Below are 20,084 nucleotides of genomic sequence, written 5' to 3'. Positions count from 1 at the left end.
CGCGACGGTTTTCCGATCGCGGTGTCAAGTTCAGAATATAAAGAGTCACGTTTCAAAACCAGTTTCCCTGCCAGCTTAAACGTCGTCGTTAAAAAGGTCGAAAGCTGTTGCGCGCCCCTGGTATCGCCTAATTTTCACTCGTAAACGCGATAAAAGATTAGTCGATGTTGTGATCTCCAGATCCATTGGATTACAGAATATTGCAACAAAGTAACGAGTAGACCGCGAATCTTTATGTATTGATTGAAAAATTGAACGTGCAGAAATACGTTAAATGTACAAAGTATAATACTCGTTATAATATCTAACGGTTGAAACAAACCTCTACTTAGGTTTTATTTCTCTAGTTATCTTCTAGATTATTAAAACGTTACATATAACGATGTGCAGAACGCAAAATCTTTTGCAATTATAGATAATCTCGAAGAGATTGGACATGGCGTTTTTTACCTATACTAATATCCATGTAAATAAACAAACAGACGACTAAGGGCAAATCAACGATGTTCGTTTCGACGCGTCATGACGAAAAAATTCGTACTGTATTGTTGGCGGTAACGAAAGATCGGACATGTCGTCGTGCAACGAGAGGAGACTGCGTTCCGGCGCGTTTCACCGCTACGATCGACGACACAGAACATCGCATACCGTTTCTCGCGTTGGGAAAACGAATTTAATTTACCGCTGACACGTTCGCGATGTCGAGTTGAAGATGTATGAACGCCATGAGCTTCGTCTTTTGAAGAGAAAGAAATTGAACGTGCATAGCGATGCCAAGCTCCTACCTCTTGCTAAAGGGAGAAAATAGAAAAAAGAGAGAGAAAAGATTCCATGTACGTACTATGAATCGAATACAAGAATCAAAAGGCAAATCGGATACGGCCTTAATTTTCCTTTTCGAGCATGTTTTAATACTTTCTACTTACCATTTTTATCGTCTTTTTATTCTCTCCGTGATTAAAAATTAATTCACGAGAAAAAGTTTACGATTACTTTATATACGTTTGTCGTCTGTACATCGATGTATGTATTAGTATACGTCTATATTTTCTAATGTTTGCAATATCTTCTGATAAAGAGAGGTTATATACCTATACATATATATACACATATATTTCAGTTTAATCTTCTTATCGAAACTCGTTTCGAGGTTCACGAACAAAGATCGAAGATAAGGGTTTCCCCATCGAATTTCATTCGATCTTTCTTAGAGTCAAAACCTCGTGAACGTTCGGGCGTCTAATTTTACAGGATGTGTTTGCAATTTCTAGGTTGGCGGAGTTCTGCAACGAAGCGACACCATTATGTCCTTCGTCCTGGCATCCATCGTGTTTAATTTCGAGATGTTTCGGTTCTCTCTGTTCTTTCCACGTTTCCAACACTCAAATATACGTTCTACATTCCCGCTTGACTTCGTTCAGCGACCACAGTGAAATTCCAAATGCAGAAATACATTTATAACGATATTTTAATGCGTAACTTATGCGTATAGCGTCTCTCAGTGCCGCCTCGTGTGCTTTTCAACCTCGACTCTGCATTCTCATCAATGTTAAATCTACAATTTACGAAACTGTAATTTCTCACATTGCAAACTACAGGTAGCTAGCGCGGTTCAAGTTTTTCTACAATTTTTAAATTCCACTGGTAATTTCTACTTTTATCGTAAAAATTCATATCGCCGGAAGAAATAGAACCGCATAAAAATAATAAAATAATCCTCATATGTCACAGCTTTGTTTCCAGTCCGTCGTTTTCCAGCGGATAAATAGAGCTTTATGCTGACAAGCGATGTGCGATATTTCTTCCGCACTGCAAAAGAAGATTCCTGACGAGGTTACAAATCACATCTTCGCTATGGTTCTCGATCTCGCGAGCCGCCACAGAATTATCCTCGCGCGCATCCTACGAATCTCTGGATTATTTCTCCCCGGCGAATGTGCGTTTCCATTGAAAATTGCTCGGTACTTTCATCGTGAAATGAGGGGAAAACTGGCCTGCGATGGTGATCGATGACTTCTTCTCCGTGAGACGTCGGAAAGGAAAGAAAAGTCGCAAGAGCTCGACCTACCTTCGACCAGGAAACGAACGATTGTTCCCACCACGATTTCGTGTTAAAAATTTTAAGGGCGCTAACCGTCAACGACCTTCTTCCGAGCTTATATGCTTATTTCTTTCTTCAGATACACACTACATACTACACACATTATATCTTGCGATATATCTACATTCTTCACGGCAAGTCTGCACTTTTTGCCAGCTTGAAAAAACTATGGCAAATATTAAGGCAAGATTAAAATCGATTTATCAAGGGCAAAATCTACTTACGCGCGATGCCATCGTACCTACGTGATGTAAATTGAAATTCACTTGGAAAATAAATGCGAGGGATGGTGCGCGTTCGCGGATATCGAATCTGGAGAGCCGGTGGCAACCGAGAGGAATGTCAATTATGTAAATTTCTCCGAGGAGCAAAGCGGAATCGTAAAAAGCGAAAGAACGCGCTGTATGCTACTAGCCAAGCTGCGCTATACGTGTATGACGATTTTCTTATATCTATTGTAATCCAAAATGTCAGTCGCCATGTTCGTAAGTTTGCGGACACCAAGCATGGATAAGAGAACAGTTGGCTCGACTACGTTCTGTACTCGTGAGACGGGGAAACAACGCTATTGACCGCGTCGCCCTGATGTTCTCTATCCCTCGAGAAATTACTCGATCTTCATGCGCGGCTTTTGCCTTTCTCTCACCTCTACCTCCATTTTCCTGGGTAAAGCATTCGTTGCTTTCCACGAGATTTACGACTTTTTCGTGGCTTTTCAAGATCCGCGTCCTAGGAAAGATTCAACTCGCGAAGCAAAGGGAAATGCTGCTGTCCTCGTCCGAGTGCGTTTCCACTTTTTCTCCGTTGCTCGGCCGCCTGTTCACGCTTTAACGAAGAAGAATGACGAACATGGTCTGCGTCGAGCAAGGGCAAGCGAATTTTTTAACCGGTACCTACAGAGGATGAATTATCGCGTACATTTGATCGCCGATTATTTTGAAACGCTTTCAACGGACTCCTCTATCCTCTATGAGTTTCGGAAATTTTCATTTCTATTTTCCATCTTGCAGACTGAATGGGGATTTTATACTTGGCTACTGGTATTTTTGAGAAGAAAAAAAAATAAATAAAATGATACCGAGCGATTTTCGACAATGTTCGATATGTAAAGGTAGAACGTCGATGAACTTTCGCGATCTTGAAGCAATCAAGTTTGAGTCGACTAGCACTAGCTAAAAAAAAACAGATTAAACGATTTTCGATAATGCTCGAAGAGGGAAGGTAGAGAATCGTTGAAACGATCTCGAAAAAATCAAGTCCGCCGTTAGTTGGAAATATCGAACATCGCTCTGACGAAAGAAGCTTCTCTCCAACGTACTTTAGTTCGGAGCACCAGAATGTCCGCAGGAGGTATCGAGGTATATCGTGAAACAAAATCGGCGTCTTTACGATTCACGATCGCACATTCCATGTACTTACGTACTCGCGAGGTAATTAGCGACGAGGAAGGCGAGACGACAGGAGTCGATGCACCGTCTGTCGTCGCGATCGATCGAAAAAAAATGTCTCGCGATCGTAACATAAGGACGGCGCGTGTGACCTCGAATGTTAATTTCTCAACTTCCGAGACGTATTTCCGAGAAGGAAATGCCTGGCAGAAACTCGATTCTTGCATCAGCCGAGTCCGTATTCGCATTTAGCCCAATTACTCCCTCTGCACGTACCCACCTTGCTCGCCATTCTTCCCTCTCTCTGTTCATCATGTCCCTCTCACCCTTTTTCTCTCTTTTTACCTCCCCGCCGGTTCTCTTTCTCTTCTCTCGATGCACTGTAATCAGCCTTCTAGACAAGACACGACGACTCACGTTATACTTACACACTTTCAGCCCTGAATTCTTTCGCGTGCCTTTCCAATACGAGAGACTGCATCAAAGTTGCATCAGCCGATTCCTCGGTCCAGCTACGCTATATATCCACCTGCAGCCACCTAACGGTTGGCTACTTTTTCTTATTTCCCTGATCGATCTTTTCCATCTCCTTCCTCGTCCCGTTCGTTTCGATCGGTTATGAAATCATCGAAACTCCCCATCCAGGACTCGCTGATTTCGTAACGCGTCTCCCGACTACCGCACAAAAAGGCGAAACGACATTGTTCGGACAATTACGAGACACGATACCTACTACGGTCTCGATTTTCAACGGAATATTACGCCTGGGTGTATCGAACTACGTTCGAGGACCAACCGGGTGCAAGGACGGCCGATTCTACTGCAACCACAGCCAGTCACCGGCTATACTTTATTCGATCGGTTGACTTATCATCGCTTCGGTGCCTTCTGTGTTCGATCTTCGACAAAGAAGTTATTATCGCGCTATGTTTCGATAAAGAAGCGGGTACGATAGGTGAACAAGTTGCAGCTTCAAAGAAGAAGGACGACAAAGAGACGTTTTTTGTAGCTGCAGGACCTTTGGTCGGCTCTTCTCGGAGAGGAGAGGTTCGTGCCGCTAGCCGAAACAACTAAAAGGGACCAAAACGAACGGACAACCGAACCGGATCGTCGGCGGAGAAGAACGCGATGAAGATGAAGAGGAACGGAGAATGGCAGAATGGCGGAGAAGCTCGGACCGTTGGTGAAAAAGAAGAAAAATGATTGGATCGACAGGGAAGAACCAACACCGTCATAAAAGAATGAACTACAGGAGAACCCGAGTATACGAGAGGGAGAGAGAAAATGAGAACACCAGTGGAAAATAAGAAAAAAAAATAGCAGGGGTCTCGGTCACGCGAGACGTCATTTTTCTTCAATTCCATCACGTTTAGATGCTTTTGTAGAAACAATTTTGACACTGGCGTTCCATGTATACGTATAAACCCTCGTTCATAGGTATTAGGACGCCTGCTCTGCACGTATTAGATGTTATGATTCGTTTCTCAAGTCTGGGTATTAGGCGATCGTTGAAATCTCGCAAGGAACGAGTCTAAAACATTTATAAATTACATATATTGTTTGGCAATATTATGATTATGATTCGAAATATTGAGATCGAACAGGAGCTTGTTCCTCCCTTTTATTCGACGCTCTTTTTCAGTCAGCTCGTACAAGTTTCGAATATCGGCAAACTTCACTGTTGGCTAAAGGCATCTTATAGTCGATCGACAGGCTTTGCCACGATCGGATTTTCATTTCAAAGAACGTGCCAATGTATGCCTCTCTAGAAATTTCCGATCAACATGATAACGAGATTGCGCGTATATCGTATCACCTGTAGAATAGGAAACGGCGGCTGCGCCGCTCGCAGGAGTACTCGTAATTTCATTTGCCGGAGGAAAGCATTTCTCTCTCTATTTCTCTGCAGCCCTTTTCCGATTAGCGACAAAAACGAAATCAGGCTAACGGAGGCAACGTGATTTCCGCCGCGAATCCAATCGATGATATTTTTCGAGGACACTAAAAGTTTTTACCGAATTTTAGTATCTCGAACGTAATATCGAGTTATGAGTTTAATATCTTTTTTTTATCGAAGAAAAATCGAAGAAAATTCTTGAAATAAAACAACTTCCACGTATCGTCCAAAGTCTAAAAATAATTTCCGGAGATAGATTTTCGAAGGGAGAAAATTTCATTCGTAAAATTTATAGTTTCCAGAGTGAGCGAAATTTCCAAATATCGAGAGCTGTTTATTACGGCCGAAGAGGTATCGAGGAGCTTCGATAAAGGAGTAACTTTACTACATAAATATTCAATGTCAGAATACCAACGTATCAACGCTCTTTGCCAGACTCTAAACAAGTTTTAGCTGGGATTATGTTCTATCTCGGAAGACATCGTGGTCTGTGATTCGTGTGTCCTAGGTTTAAAGGGTCGACGTTCCATCCGTCTCACCATCAGACAAATTTCAATATTCCCGCATCCTGCCTCCGTGGAAAATCCCTCTGTTACACGGCGTTACGTGACAATACGTTGTATCTTTGTCAAATCAAAAATACACAGCTGCTATAGTTGAAATAATTCACGCGTGCATCGATCGAGATATGTGTGACTATACGATAGGGAAATTCCATACAATTCATATTTCAGACTGCTCCGATGGCTGTCGCGTCACCTGTAGATCGGACTTTACGTATGCGACAACCTCTTCCGGCGGAAAATTAAATCAGCGACCGCTCCGAATTATCCACCCTAGCGAAAAACCCGTGGACGTTCGCGTTTAAAAATTACTTTTCGCAAAGTTACGCGTTTATACTTTGACATCGTTCTCGCAATCTTGCTAACAGAATGTTGCTAAGTTTCGAGCAAAGAAACGATCGAGACTTGTTTGTACCGTTACCAGACATCAGTCGGCAAGTCACGGTGACATCGAAACATCGATCTTACAAAGAACCTGAAGAACGTAATTTCCTATCCTCTGCATCGTATTCTCGTACCTGTGTAAGAATTAGACGTTTTAAGCTTGTTTTGTAGTTACGAGATGCAAAGTATATGTGCGAAATTTATATAATAAAACGAGAGTTTCGTTTAAATTGAAATTAGATCAGTTGAAATGGTACGGATGAAATGGGATAGACAGACGAACTGTTTTATCTTTTCGATAGAATTAAACTCATCGTGTTATTACCGTTTACCAGGGCAATTCTACACTGGAAGTTCGAAACTGGATATCAAACGTTCCGTGCATGCTACGTAACAATGTTTAACCACTCTTGATGGAATTTCACAGGACGTATTAGTAATAAGTAGGTATGTGCATGCATATGTATTTATATGCTGAGCGTTAGATAGAAGACGCGAATAGGAACGTGTTACATAATTCAAATTGTTCCGGAAGGAAAAGAAGCTAAACGAAGGGTACTCGTGCGAAGTAAAGTAAAATGGTTTTACGTTTTCATATTTTTGCTGTAGTATATTCACCTATCGATCGCGTTTCGTTCACGCCTCGCGATACTCTGCCAGCGTGTCTAGAATATTATCCGAAAAATGAAAAGGCGATATCGCGATTCGTTTGATTCTTTGATATTTCCATTGTTTTGCGGAGAAACCTGGCCAATGTTTTTGCGAAATATCATCAAACGCGAAGAACGAAAGTCTTCGAGAAGCGGAGAGAATAAATTACATTTGACATTTCTTGTATTTGTGCAGCAGCGAACGTGTTGTTCGTTTGTTAGCTTGTTTTTATTCGCGTCACAGATGTTTCCTCCGAGGAACGAACGGGAATCTCAGTTCTATGATACTCTGCGAACGGATATAGATATCTTCGGTCTTTGGTCGATCGAATTACGATCGGATCCAGAAATTTTATTTTTCCAACCAGAGTATGACGTATACGCGCATACTACGTCGGATAAATACTTCAAATTATTACTAAAAAAACATTTGACTATTATTAAATACAGAAGCATCAAACGGTAGTTAATAAACTTTGTTACTAGAATTCACTCACGTTTCATAATTTTGTTAAAAGAGTGGAATTTTAGAATGGCCTTAATTTGATAGCAAGGAACTGTACTTGCTGTTTGAGTATCCGACATTGTCGATCATGCAGAAATAAATGGAGGCAAACGTGCAGAGGCAGATCTCGATAAATTTTCGAGGACGGAGCAAAAAGTTGTAGCGGCTTCTGCTCGAAGAACATTATGCCGACAGTTTCTCTTGCCAATCATTTCGCGACGCGAACCGCCGCCGCGCTGCGCTGAGCCGCGTGACGCAAAGCGGTGGCCTCGGCGGCTTCTCCCCTTTCTTTCGAGCTTTTTCCTTCTCGAAGAACGAATCGCTACCTCATCGATATTCGATGCTTTTGACACAGCTCTCTTACCGTTCCCTCGCTATTGTTTTCTCTCGATGGCGCGGTAAATTTCTTCGCCAATACTCTGGACAGTTTCAACCGCATTTTCTCTTTCGAAAGTATCTCGTTCGATCTTCAGTCCCCTGAAAATTCTGATTGAAATGTCGTTTGAAACTTTTACATTATACGCAATTCCGCCAGACGGTGTTTCTAATTGTTCAAACTTTTATTTCATTAAAATGAGTTCCGCTATGAAAGTTTCGCAATTGTACATTGGGATACAAACAGTCTCGATTAGTGTATAGTAAATTGTATTCTCTCATGCGATTTCAAGTACTAACCGTTCTCTTGGAATTGGATCGAACTCCAATATTCACGAAGATACAATAGCAGCTTGCAATAGTCGCTTTGCTTATTCTTCTCGTCCATTCTCGGTGTCTAAATACGTCTAAACATTTACCTTCTGTCTGCCTATTTTTTCTATCGCGCACTAGTTTCTTTCACGACGTTTTAAAACAACGTCATTCGATATTTTTTAACGTCTTCTTAATCTCACGTTCAATTTTCTAAAATTTTTATAAAGAAGCAGAAGAATGTGGGACAGCGGCAGGCGAGTTAAATCGCGTTAGAACTTCCGAGGATCGTCGTCATGGGAGATAGAAGGACCAAGTTCGATTTTAGTAAGTTCACGAAGACCACCTTCCATGAAATTAGAGCTTCGACCGCAGTGCGCTTACCTCTTATCCATGCGTGGTTCGCATAAATTGGCATGTACAAATAAAATCTCATAATTCCGAAGAGAGCGGAGCAAAAAACTGGTTTGATTAATCTCTGGGTTTGATTGCAAAGCTACGCATTAAGCCAGGATCAGATGGGATCCTTTTGCGCCGTTTTGCGAAGGGAAAAAGGACAGGTAGAAAAAATAGGACAAGAATAGAGCTAGGACGAATATTATAGGGAAAATATTGAAAAGAGGGATAGCATGGCGTGAACCGCGAATGCGTGAAAATAATCTTTATCCTTTCGGCGGGGATCCGGTTCGGAAGCGGAACCGGAATCCAGCAACGGGGAAGGGGATGAAAACGGGGATGGGGATGCGCATGTACACGACAGGGAAGCGGAATAAACTCTGTGTGGACGCGCTCACATCGCGGCGCACAGTCTTCTCGATAGCACGTTTCCACGTAGCTCTCCTTCGGAATCTTCGGCTTCGTTTATTCGTTCGGAGAGTTCGCAGGCCGCTCTTCTCCGACGAGTTTTTAACTTTTTTCTGGTCTTTCGTCTCGAAATGGCAGCTGGTTAGACGGTCTGCAACGATTCTATAATCTTTCCGATTCATCGAGCATAACGTGGACGGTTTCTCGTGGTATAGTCACGCGTCACATGTCATTGAAATCGAGGATCGCGGCAGCGCGTTTCGCGAGTGAAGAAGCTTGACATTGCGGAACATCCATCGTGCATCGACCGTCCCACCGAAGATTACGATCGACGAAAACATTTCAGTTTTGTTGGATTTCGTGCTGCATTGGGCAGCAAGAATGTCATTCTTCAGAGGGTTGTGGAAGAGCAGCTCTAAACACAAGAGTAAGCTCCTCTCCGATCATCTTTTAAACACTTTAGTTGCTCGCTATTTTCATTCTCGCTTTTATAAACGCAGACAACTTTCGTTCTGTTCCGTTTCTGTTTCCAGCGATAGTATTCCTAATCAACGTTAAATTTAACGCGGATACGGGAGCCAGAGTTCATGGTTTTCGATAAGCTATGCGTTATCGTGTTTAGAATTATGTACATGCGTGCTAATTTTTTTCTGTTTATTAAATATCGTAATCATATTCTCTTTCGTTAAGACGCTCTCAAATGACCGTATGCCAATGGAACTTATAGATTATGAAAGTTTTCATTTTCATTTAAAAATTATTAAGGATTACGTATCTATCTTTAACAAAATGCGCAGTTCCTCGACCGCGTAACGCTCGATTATACACAATCTTGCATCGTTAAGTTCGTTATCAAAGAAACAGAAGTATCGTTTTAAGGGAATTTTTTCAAATGACCAGTTAGCAGTTCGAAAGGTCACAGTACGTGTGCGTATAATCGAAATTCTAGTCGGATGCGATAATCGATGAAATTGCATTTTCTTGGTTGGCGGACAGAGGAAGCTTATTTACTGGAAGTTATTAGTTGCTCGGAAGATTAACGGTAACACCGTGCAGCTGCAAAATGTCGGGAAGCGATAACAGAGAGGAGGCAGCGGCGGCAACGCGGCAGTTAACGCGATTATTCGCAATAAGCGGCGTAATAGAGAGCCGCGTTTAAGATTATGGTAATGCATACCGGTTCGTGTTATAGGCGCAATGTGACCCCCTTCAGAGCACTGATTATTGATCATAAAATTTGCATAATCTCGTGGCACAGGCCGCATCTCGATGCGACGATCAAAGAATGCCAGTCCATGCTCGATTTTCACTCGAATCCCGGTATCTCTTTCTATCTCACCCTATCGTTGTCGCGCACAGCACGACATCCTATCATCTTAGACTCCAAAAAGACCATCTCTCGTTCTGATTAACTGAAGAATGCGAGATGCTTGCAAAATTGTTCTCTCGAAAGTTAGCTCGAACGGTCGGACGTTTTCGCTTCTAGGGGTTTAACTTTCAATTTTCAAACGCGCGAAATCGAATCCTTCGGCAGTAGAACATCCCTTTCGTTGCATTGGTGCACGCGAACCTCATAATTTGTTTTATCGATCGCTTCGCGAATTCGTACTTCGTATTCGGTATACAGTTTGAAAAGGAAAAAAAAAATTCCACGTTCGATGTTGCGATATAGAGGAACGAAATTAACCATCATAAAATGTAATCGTAAAATAACAACACGGAATACCGATTTCACGGAAATCTGATTTCGTAATGATGCTTGTTTGAGAATGTTTCGTTCTTTTATGCGATTTCGCGAGAGATTTTATCAAAGTGCTTAAGATGAAACTTTTATCAACGATTCGCATTATACTGGCAAGTGGTGGTAGCTAAGGAAAGTAAATTTTGTTTAACGAAACAACAGCAGAACAGAAGTTACACGCAACTCGAGTCTCGTTGGATCTTCGGTTTCTCTTCGAGTCGTGTCTGAATCCGCATCAAGATTTTGCGAAACGTACCAAAGCCTGGAGCACGGTTTTGTTAATGCGATATAAAACTTTTATATCCGCGTTTAAATCGTGAATCGTAAACAACGGTGCTCGTAATTTTACGTCGTTATACAAATAGAACATCGTGACAAATTAAAATGGGCCGCGTGTACCACGCTGGCGATGCCAATTCATTGTCAACGTAAGTACATCCGTGGAATGAATTCTTTGCGCCGTCCGCGTTATATAATTATGACAAAACGATTAATGGCGAACCTTAAATTAATTTCAATTTGAAGGCGCATTTTAATTAAAGCGCGGAGAGAAACAAGTTTGCATTTGTAGAGATGCACGGAGGACTATGCACATCGAGAATACGCTGATTAAGTTCGAGAGAGCGAACCAGTGGTAATGAACTTGTCGCGCAGCAAATTGCGCGCGTAACGATTAACAAGAGACGAGAATCGCCTCGCCTCGCTCGCTTTGCCTTGCCCCGCCTCGTTTCGATGGCGAATCGACGTGATCGGATTAAATTTTACGACGATCAATGACAGAAGAAAATTACCGCTGATGGAGCTGTATCGAATTTGCGTCCAGCTCATTATATTTGTTCGTTACATGCGTTGATTATCTACAAGACGTTCCTTCTATCGTCTACCAACGATGTAAACCGTTGGATATTTTTTCGCGCAGACGATACGCCTTTTTACTGCTTATTTCGCGATTTCACAAATTTTTCGCAAAAAAGCTTGGCAAATTTGTCGATTTTATGCGAAACGTGGAATTAATAGAAATTAATGAGACTCGGATAAAAATTCGTGGGAAGAATTCGCGGTCTGTTTACGAGTTTCGGGAATCGAATGGAATCGGGGAAATTTGCACCGAAGCGGCAGGTGCTTTTTGACGTCGAACCGATATTGAGCGCAACGAATACCAGTACTCGCGCCAGTCTATTCGTTCCCATTTCCCTGCAAAAGAGGAAGAGAGAACGGGCAGACCCATTTGTCTGACAAATTTATCGCATGATCCTATAAAGGTCCACGTTTTAATTCGAAATGTTTCGCTGATGATAGATGCAAAATTATGCATGTATACGTGGTGGTTGACGTATCGCCGTAATGGATAGAATGCGTTGTAAAATACTGCGCAAAAATCTCTACAATTCTAATGTGATTTTATGCGATTACAGTGCAGAATGCTTTTAAAATTTGAAACATTGCGGGTACCTATACGGGTACAATGGGATTCGAGTTGTCGATATAGGTTGGTAACTTGGTATTCCGGGAAATACGTTAGGCGACAAACTTTTCCCAGTAGAAACTAAACTTTCGCTGCATCGTCTGAAAGTTTTGTTTCACCGTTCGCTTTTAATGCACGCGCACTTTTTAAAAGCTTCGATGCGACGCCGTTGCAATTTCCTTGCTATCAATGTAGAAGTTTTAATTCTCTCGGCGAATGAAACCTGTTACTGTCCTAGAGAGCAAAGTAAGAATCGGTGGAGACGAAAGGCTCGATCGAAGTTACATTAAACACGAACGTTGCGCGATAATTGATACACGGGATCCGTATTTGCAATTAACGCTAAAGTAGGTTTTCCTGACTATCATAAATATTCATAGCGGTTGGTAACGTTTGAACGATTCGCGGATGTTAATGCAAATGACCTTGCCACTGCGACCGCTGCGAGTTTAAATTTGCCGGCTGACAATGATTTACAAGCTTTAGCAAATCTCTATGCATTTCGTTAACTCATCGAGCGATTGAATCTTAAATATTTGACTCTCGATCGCATTAAGAATTTATACAGCGTCATCGAATCGATATGGACAGCCGCGAAGGGTAGAATGAGTATTCGACGTTTCGTACGAGCGATTTAAGTGCCATTAGGTTCCATTGAATTTCGTTTGTCTCGCAAATTAATCCCCATTGACATTGTCTTCTGCTTGGCATTAATATAGTTGCGAGAATGCCCATAGGGGACGAATCAATGATAATAATTATCGTACCATCTTCTACGGAGATTCGTCGATGATTATCGGTCACAGATCTCTCGCATAATTTGTTTTTCATGTCGCTCTCGTAATTGTTACAGCGAACGAGCGAAGAATTTATATTTAAGATGAATTTTACTCAGACTCGTGTTTCGTATTTTAATCATTTCCGGCTGTAATCGAGCGACATCCAAGAGAAGCTTATCATTTTCTGTAATGTGGCAAATGTCAGCAACGTTTCCAGGGTTGAGTTACCTCTGACACAAATACACGACCGTGTCGTGATGAAACTGCTATTGTGCTAGTGTTTGCACCCGACGCTACCTGTTCGCGCGATTGCCGTTTCTAATGGAACAACAGCATTTGCTGCTTCGCATTGAGATAAGGATCGATAAAGGTCGGCACTATCCTCCAAGATAAGATCAATCATTGGACCAACTAAATGCATGCATAAACTCTCGAATAATTTAAACGAGCTCTAGTTTTATAAAAAAAGACACGAAGATCATCGTGAAGGAGTAGAACTTATTGAAATTTTGAGAAAATAGAAGGTCACGTTATGCAAGAGATTTTATTCCAGTTGTCCGTTTGGAGAGCCAGGATACAGGGCAAACGGCTCGAGGGCCGATTTAAATACAAATTAAATGGCAATCCCCCACACCGGTGCTATCGGTATCTCTTGGGTTTTTGTCGAGATTTCTAGCATGGAAATTCGATTTGCCACGATTAACTACACTCGTGGGATTCGTCAATACACGTCGACTATGTATACTTCTTCTCCATTTTCCGTTAGAAAAAATGAAAAAATAGGGCAGGAAAAAAAAGAAGCATGAAGCGAGGAAAAACTTAGTTCGCAAAGATTATTTGATTTTATTTTGTAAAACTGAGAAAAGCAATCTGATAAGTTAGTAAGGTAAATATAACGTGAAAAATAGAGGAAAAAGGCTTATCGAAAATAAACTTCCGCATCGCTGATAGATCAAAGGCAGCTCGTTAAAACGCGTACGTCAAATAGACGTACTTCTTTCGTTATTCGATTCAATTCCGTACTTTCCATTTGGTCGTGTAAAAGCATTCTTTGCAGCGGCGCACGTAGGTATCGACGACGACGACGAGCTCGCGATAATAAGCATAGAGAGATGAAAAAATTCGATTCAAGATAGGAGAGTTGTTGAAAGAGGTGGCCGCGTTTATCAACCAATACACATCAACCTTATTCGAAAGATCATGGGTTTTGGATTCCAGCCAAACAGATTTTCCGTTGACTTCCTGTCAGCCCTACACACTTCCAATGCAAATTTTATCATTTATTCGCTCCTTGCAATTTACGTCTGCCTGCCATCAAGAAAAACGTCCACGACCTCCCTTAAAATTTTCCTCTATTTTTCACGTAAAATTGATTTTATAATTAATCAATCATTTAGATTCGATTCGGGTGATAGAAGGTCGTTTGTTTGTTTGGCTAAACAAACTCGCTTGTTTTCCATCTACGTCGATTTTAAGATGATTTCTGTTTCGCGTTTTCATGATTCTATTACGAACCGCGCGCTCTTGAATCGTATGTGCTATTTCTCACACAAAATGATTACTTTTCTTCACACTTTTTCGCAACCGAGAGTTTTCTTTGATTAGCGTGCATTACCAGTCCCAGAAATGGGAAACTTTTCAGAGGGAAATGAATTTCACACGAAAGCTGTGCCACAGCCTCAGAGTCGATGAATGGGAGGTAAGCGGAAAAAGAGGGCGAAAGAAAGCCAGCAGCCACTGGCGACGAAAATTCTAAAGCTAGTCATCGCTCTCAGGAGTTTCGACGATTCGTGATTTACGATCGAAATTGCGATCAGGACACGTTTAACTTCTGTCAGTAAGATTAAGCGTATTTCGTACGAGCGTTTAGTTCTGTTAAACGAAATTAGTTTCACGGTTAAGCGTTTCCCTTTACGTACATTCTCATCGCATCGTCGAACTTGATTTCACGAACATTTGGTATAAGGGCGTGGAAAGTAAAAGAAAACAGCATAAATAAGCGCTGTTGTAGATATAGTTGCACAGAATTAACGTAGAGTAAAAGTTAGTCAAAAGAAAAATAAAAATAATACGATAAATCTATCGGCTGAAGTATATTCTATAGATACAATGCTTCTTCATGATTTAGAACATTCAATGCGTAATAACCACTCAAATAGTACGATTGTACATACAGAAACTGTTGACAAGGTACTTGCGTATTCCACAGAGTTCCCTTCGGTACCGACATTAATGATTTACGGTTCGGTTCTCTGGTGGTTATCTAAAATCGATTCTTGCGTAAATAATCTATCAACGATAAAGCATCATCGTTGTTTTAAGGATGCTGTATATGTAAATGGTATTGCTTACAATGGGAAATATCGTCAACCGCAGTTAATCATAATTGTACGTAATTCAAGTTGAGCGATAATACCGAAGATTGATTAACGACTGCTTGAGCATTGTAATTGCGAGCAAATAGTTGAACGCGTACGTCGATAAAGCGCAATATCAAACCTTGGACAGATCGTTAATCATAAAAAGGAAAGGAAATTAACGAGCATGGTAGATAAGATGAAGATCGCTTGAACTTGTAGTTATTCGTCGGGGCGCGTTAAACGTTTACATTTGCCGTATGGCCCGGAAACACATTCCACGCTTACCAGTTCCTGTAGATTTTTCTAGATTTACGGTTCGGTTTCGAAAGAATAAAGTAGGGAGAATACACGGAACCTCGGGATGGTAGTTAGGCGCGAACCAACAAGAATAACGACTCGTATAAACGTTTTCACGAGTAACTGAGACGACTTAGGTAATGGTTTTCGTATAGCGTTGGGATTCCGTATTTTCTTGTTTAATCGATCGTTAGAAAAAAACAGTTTTCGGTACCTGCGATTTCGTTTAGTGCAAAAAGCTAAAATTTATTTATTTAATTTAAATTTATCTAATTTATTAAAAATTTATTTAATTTATTAACTATCTATATGTATGCAGTCGCTTCATCTTGAGTGTTATCTTTATTAAGATTTCAAAAGTATGCCTACGGTTACCTGAACTCGCATATTTTTGCATGCGCGAAACTGTAACTGATGACTATTAATTACACATTATCATTTATCTTACATACACCAATAACGAATAAGTTCAGATTCGTGATGAAACTGGGGATTGGTGCCATTCTGGGGATAATCCATTCGTTGTAATAGGATTCGTCACGGGCTGTTCAGCTCTAACATAACCATTCCCTGCTTCCCTTAGGATTAGTTTCGACGAAGTTACGTAGCCACCCCCCGTTCCCACGCCAACCTTTCTGGCGTCTGAACACGGTTAATAAGACGACAGCGCAAGCGACGAAGGCCGAGGATCGAAGATTCATAGGTTACCGGGGAAACCTGGAAAATTTCAGGGGCGACTTGTCGGTGGAAGCTTTCCCCGAGCTCCGAATCCAGACCTTTGGCGAACGGAAATTAACCGTGTACGATAAAGCAAAGTATTGGAAATGATCTCCACTCCGACAGACTAATTAGCCGCCTATGGCGATTCAGCGTTTAATTTGATTTCTAAAATATGTGGAAATTTATACGTGGAAGCTAGAAGCAGATCCTTTCTTTCCACGAGCTCGATAGAATTACGCGACGGGAGAACGTAAGAGACAAAGCCCTCAAACGGGGACGTATAATATTTTTAAAATCAAATCCTCTTACCATTCTATACGTTTATTATGAACTGGTTTATAATAGAACTCTCTTTCAAATACATATATTGCAGAATCTTCTTTCGCGATACGGACATTCACTCCAACTTAATCTCAATCATTGAAACATTCGCGTTATAATATATGATCCTCTTATGATATTAATAAAGTGGAAGAACGTATCGCAGTGTACAGTATAATCTTTCTCGTAACTGATGTAACTTGTATGATGTTTCTTAACGTAAAAATTACGTAAAGTGCAACTGCGGATTAAAGCTTCGTACATGGTTGCTCTACTGAATTTCAATTTTTAACGTTATTTTTGCTTTTGACTGTGAGCCTCGATGCTTTCCAATATGTTGTTATTTACGTTTGAAAAAATGTATTATCAAATTATGTAAAATGGCATTTAATTTCATTCACCGCGTCACCGTATCTGGTAATTGCTCACTGCACTGATTGGTTTATCGTAAACGGCTACAACGTTAATTTTGTTCCGTCGTGCATGTCGGTGGAAATTTCAATAACAAGTACCCACTTATCTTCCATGAACGAATTACTATTCCAATGGCACCGACTCTCCAGTCTGAACTGTTGAAAATAAGCCTGCGGATATAGGAGCAAACTGCTTTCCATCAACCAGACGTTTCCTTTCCGCTATTTTTATGTCAATATCAAACTCAATCGAGCTCGTTTGCATTCAAACGTTAAAAAGTTCCAGTCGAGGGAGTCCTTGTTTTAATATTAGAGAGCGGAAGGAGGAACAGTTTCGAGGAAGGGAAAACATGTCGACAAGATATCTCCAAGGAGAAAGAAGAATAAAGTCAACCGCGTTCGGTTGTCATTTCGAACACGCGATGTTTTGCATGCAAATCGCGGTAAATGCGACCCGAAGCTGGAAGAGAGGAAGTCATTACTGGCGCTAAAATTACTTACGATGATTTTATATTTCTTCGTTGCAAGTAATCTCGCATAAGGTGTCTTACTTCTTGGCAATTTAGACTTCGTTTAGACTGGATCGATGTAGCAGACGAGAAGAATCGCTGAATTTTAACACCGCTTGCCTTGATTGATACATACGACTCATTGAGAAATATAAAATGTAAATACATACAACTTTTTAAAGTTTCAAAAGTTCCGTTATGAATGTATATGACGCGTTCCAGAAAATTTCAGTGAAATTTCATCGAGTTTCACCGCGTCAGCGCAGCTTTCTGAGGTACATTTTATGTTACGTGTAATTACATTTTTCAGTATAACAGGCTGCGCGGTAGAAGAAACATCTAAAAAGGTAGCGAATGAAAATTTGAATTATTGACACCGCGACGATAAAAAGACGACTAATATTCAGGCAACTGGAAAGTAGATTCTACGTCGGCAGACAATAATGACGTTAATTGGAAATTTGCTCGTTCGAACGAAAAGTTCAGTTGAAAAATAGAAATAAAAGGTCCTAAGGGAGGAACACGTCCAAGTGACGGTGGAAAGGAATCTTTTCTCCCAGGTGTCCCACCAGAAAAAGAAGTCGTTTCGAGCTGCTGAGTGACGTTGTTGCTATCCTTTTCGTCCACTACAGTCTCCGATGGCCCTTTCGTTCGAATGTCTTTCGTCTCCCCGAACAAAGAAGAATAATTGACACTTTTTCCGAAGAAAAGTGTCCGAAGCTTTTCGGAGAAGCCTGGAAAAAGCAAAATTTCACGGACGTGATCGGGACCTACTTTTCTTCTCTTAACGCCGATTCGTTTCTGAAATATATCTCGAGCAAGGTTTTGGTCGACGAAAATTGAAACGACAACCGTTCGTGCATTCTAATAGAACACGTTAATGAAGTTCATTAGCTGGTCATAGAAATATGGGCAAGCTCATTTGCAATTTCATCCTCCACTTTCTGTCTGCGAAAGCTTTTCCAATTATCTTGCAACGTACGTTCAATTACCTGACTACAGAGGGAGTGACATAATTGTAACTGTTCTTCGAGATCCTAATGATCTGACCGAGTCGATTGGAACCAGGAAGTTAAAGAAAGGAAAAGGAATACGCGCAAAGAGATAATAACCTCGAGCAAATAGAGTGGTTCTTGCTTTCTCGAGCAGCGGAGGAGAACAACGCAAAGTTGGCTGAGAGAATTCTTCTTATCGTATTTTCAGTTTAATATTAAAAATGCTAAAACTTTTGCCCCGAGAAAGTTTATCGGCTTGTTTCTATCTGACTAGTATATATCTGGTAATAATTATTTGTATTGTGGCGAAATTGTTTGCGAGGTCCGGACGCAATTAGTCGGCTCGGTAACGCAACTTTAAAAAGTTGTTGGTGCAAGCATACCGGAATTGGTGGCGTGTCCCTACCTTTCGCTGCCTTTTGTTCCCTTCGCATAATCAAGGAAAATGTACCTCCGACGTATCTCCTACCTTGGAAAACCAGCCCAACCAGCCATTATTCTTCTTCGCGTAACCGCGGAAACCCAACAAATTATTGTTCCAAGACGAAAACGCCGCATGACTTATCGCGAACCGTGAACTCTCGCGATAGAAGCCAAGTTATCTTTCGATATTGTTGATTTCTTACTGGTTGGCTTGGTTTCGCAAAGGTTCGCAGGAGTAGAAGAACATAAAGAAACAACAAGGAGAAAATTGTTGGAATGGTAACTGTAATTTATGTAAAGGGATATATATATAACTAGCCCTCTCTAGTCATAGAAGTCCATAGAGTTAACGATGGTAGCGCGTCTTCCTATTTGCTGGAAATAAAGATCTCGAGTTTACCGAAGCTAGCTTCCCCAAGCTTTGAGGATTTTCACTCCTATCCCCTTTGCTGCTTCCAAAAAGAGCGGTCACCGAAACTCCTTGCTACGGAAGCTTCCGTTTATGCCTTGATTATACTTTAATGGTCGAACCGTTAACACCGCATAATGCACAGGATAAACTCAGTGCATGGTTTGAAGATTATTTTCGCGATATTTTTGAGGAGAAGACGCTGTTGAAATTTCAACGCGATACATCCTGCTTAATCATGAACTCAATTTGCTATTACATTGCTGTATAGGTACAAATTCGAAAAAGATAAAAATTTGTTAGTACGAAATCTGTTGTTATTAAATCCTTTCCGAATGTTTCATCGTTAAGGGATTAAAATATCTTACTTCTCTTTTCCGCAAGCCTATTAGAAGCAAGTTACATATATCAACGTTATATTTATTGTAACATTGACAGCCTATTTCATTTTACCTGCTGTGTATCGCATAATAATTTATTCAACGTCGCCACTCCGTTAACATACAGCATCAGTGTATAATTCATAAGAGAATTATCTTTAATGAATATTTAACGGCCCGCTGGTGTTATCGGTTGTATGTTTTTATTAATACCGGCGTATTTTTAAATTAGACAACCGTGCCCTCGGCTTATAGTCGTGCTTGTTTCTTGTTAATCGATGCGACACCGTGCA

The 20,084-nt window shown here is 41.0% G+C and overlaps 1 protein-coding gene across 3 annotated transcripts in view; it reads left to right on the top strand.

Moving 5' to 3' along the window:
• Positions 1-20,084, top strand: part of LOC100744601 (low density lipoprotein receptor adapter protein 1-like) — a 34,184-nt gene that overhangs the window by 2,877 nt on the left and 11,223 nt on the right. The window contains exon 1 of one of the 3 annotated variants that reach the window (XM_033318472.1): positions 8,954-9,406. The exons of 1 other annotated variant lie outside the window; for it this stretch is intronic. In XM_033318472.1, the coding sequence (XP_033174363.1) occupies positions 9,361-9,406 (46 nt within the window). In that variant the 5' untranslated portion in view covers positions 8,954-9,360. Of the gene's footprint in view, positions 1-8,953; positions 9,407-20,084 lie in introns of those variants that run through there. One more of the 3 variants, XM_012394832.3, reaches the window with a different exon arrangement.

The sequence above is a fragment of the Bombus impatiens genome, unplaced genomic scaffold (assembly GCF_000188095.3).
Source record: "Bombus impatiens unplaced genomic scaffold, BIMP_2.2 scf_0099, whole genome shotgun sequence".
NCBI lineage: Eukaryota > Metazoa > Arthropoda > Insecta > Hymenoptera > Apidae > Bombus > Bombus impatiens.
The sequence above is the reverse complement of the archived record's forward strand: the minus strand, read 5'-3'. Positions and strand labels throughout refer to the sequence as shown.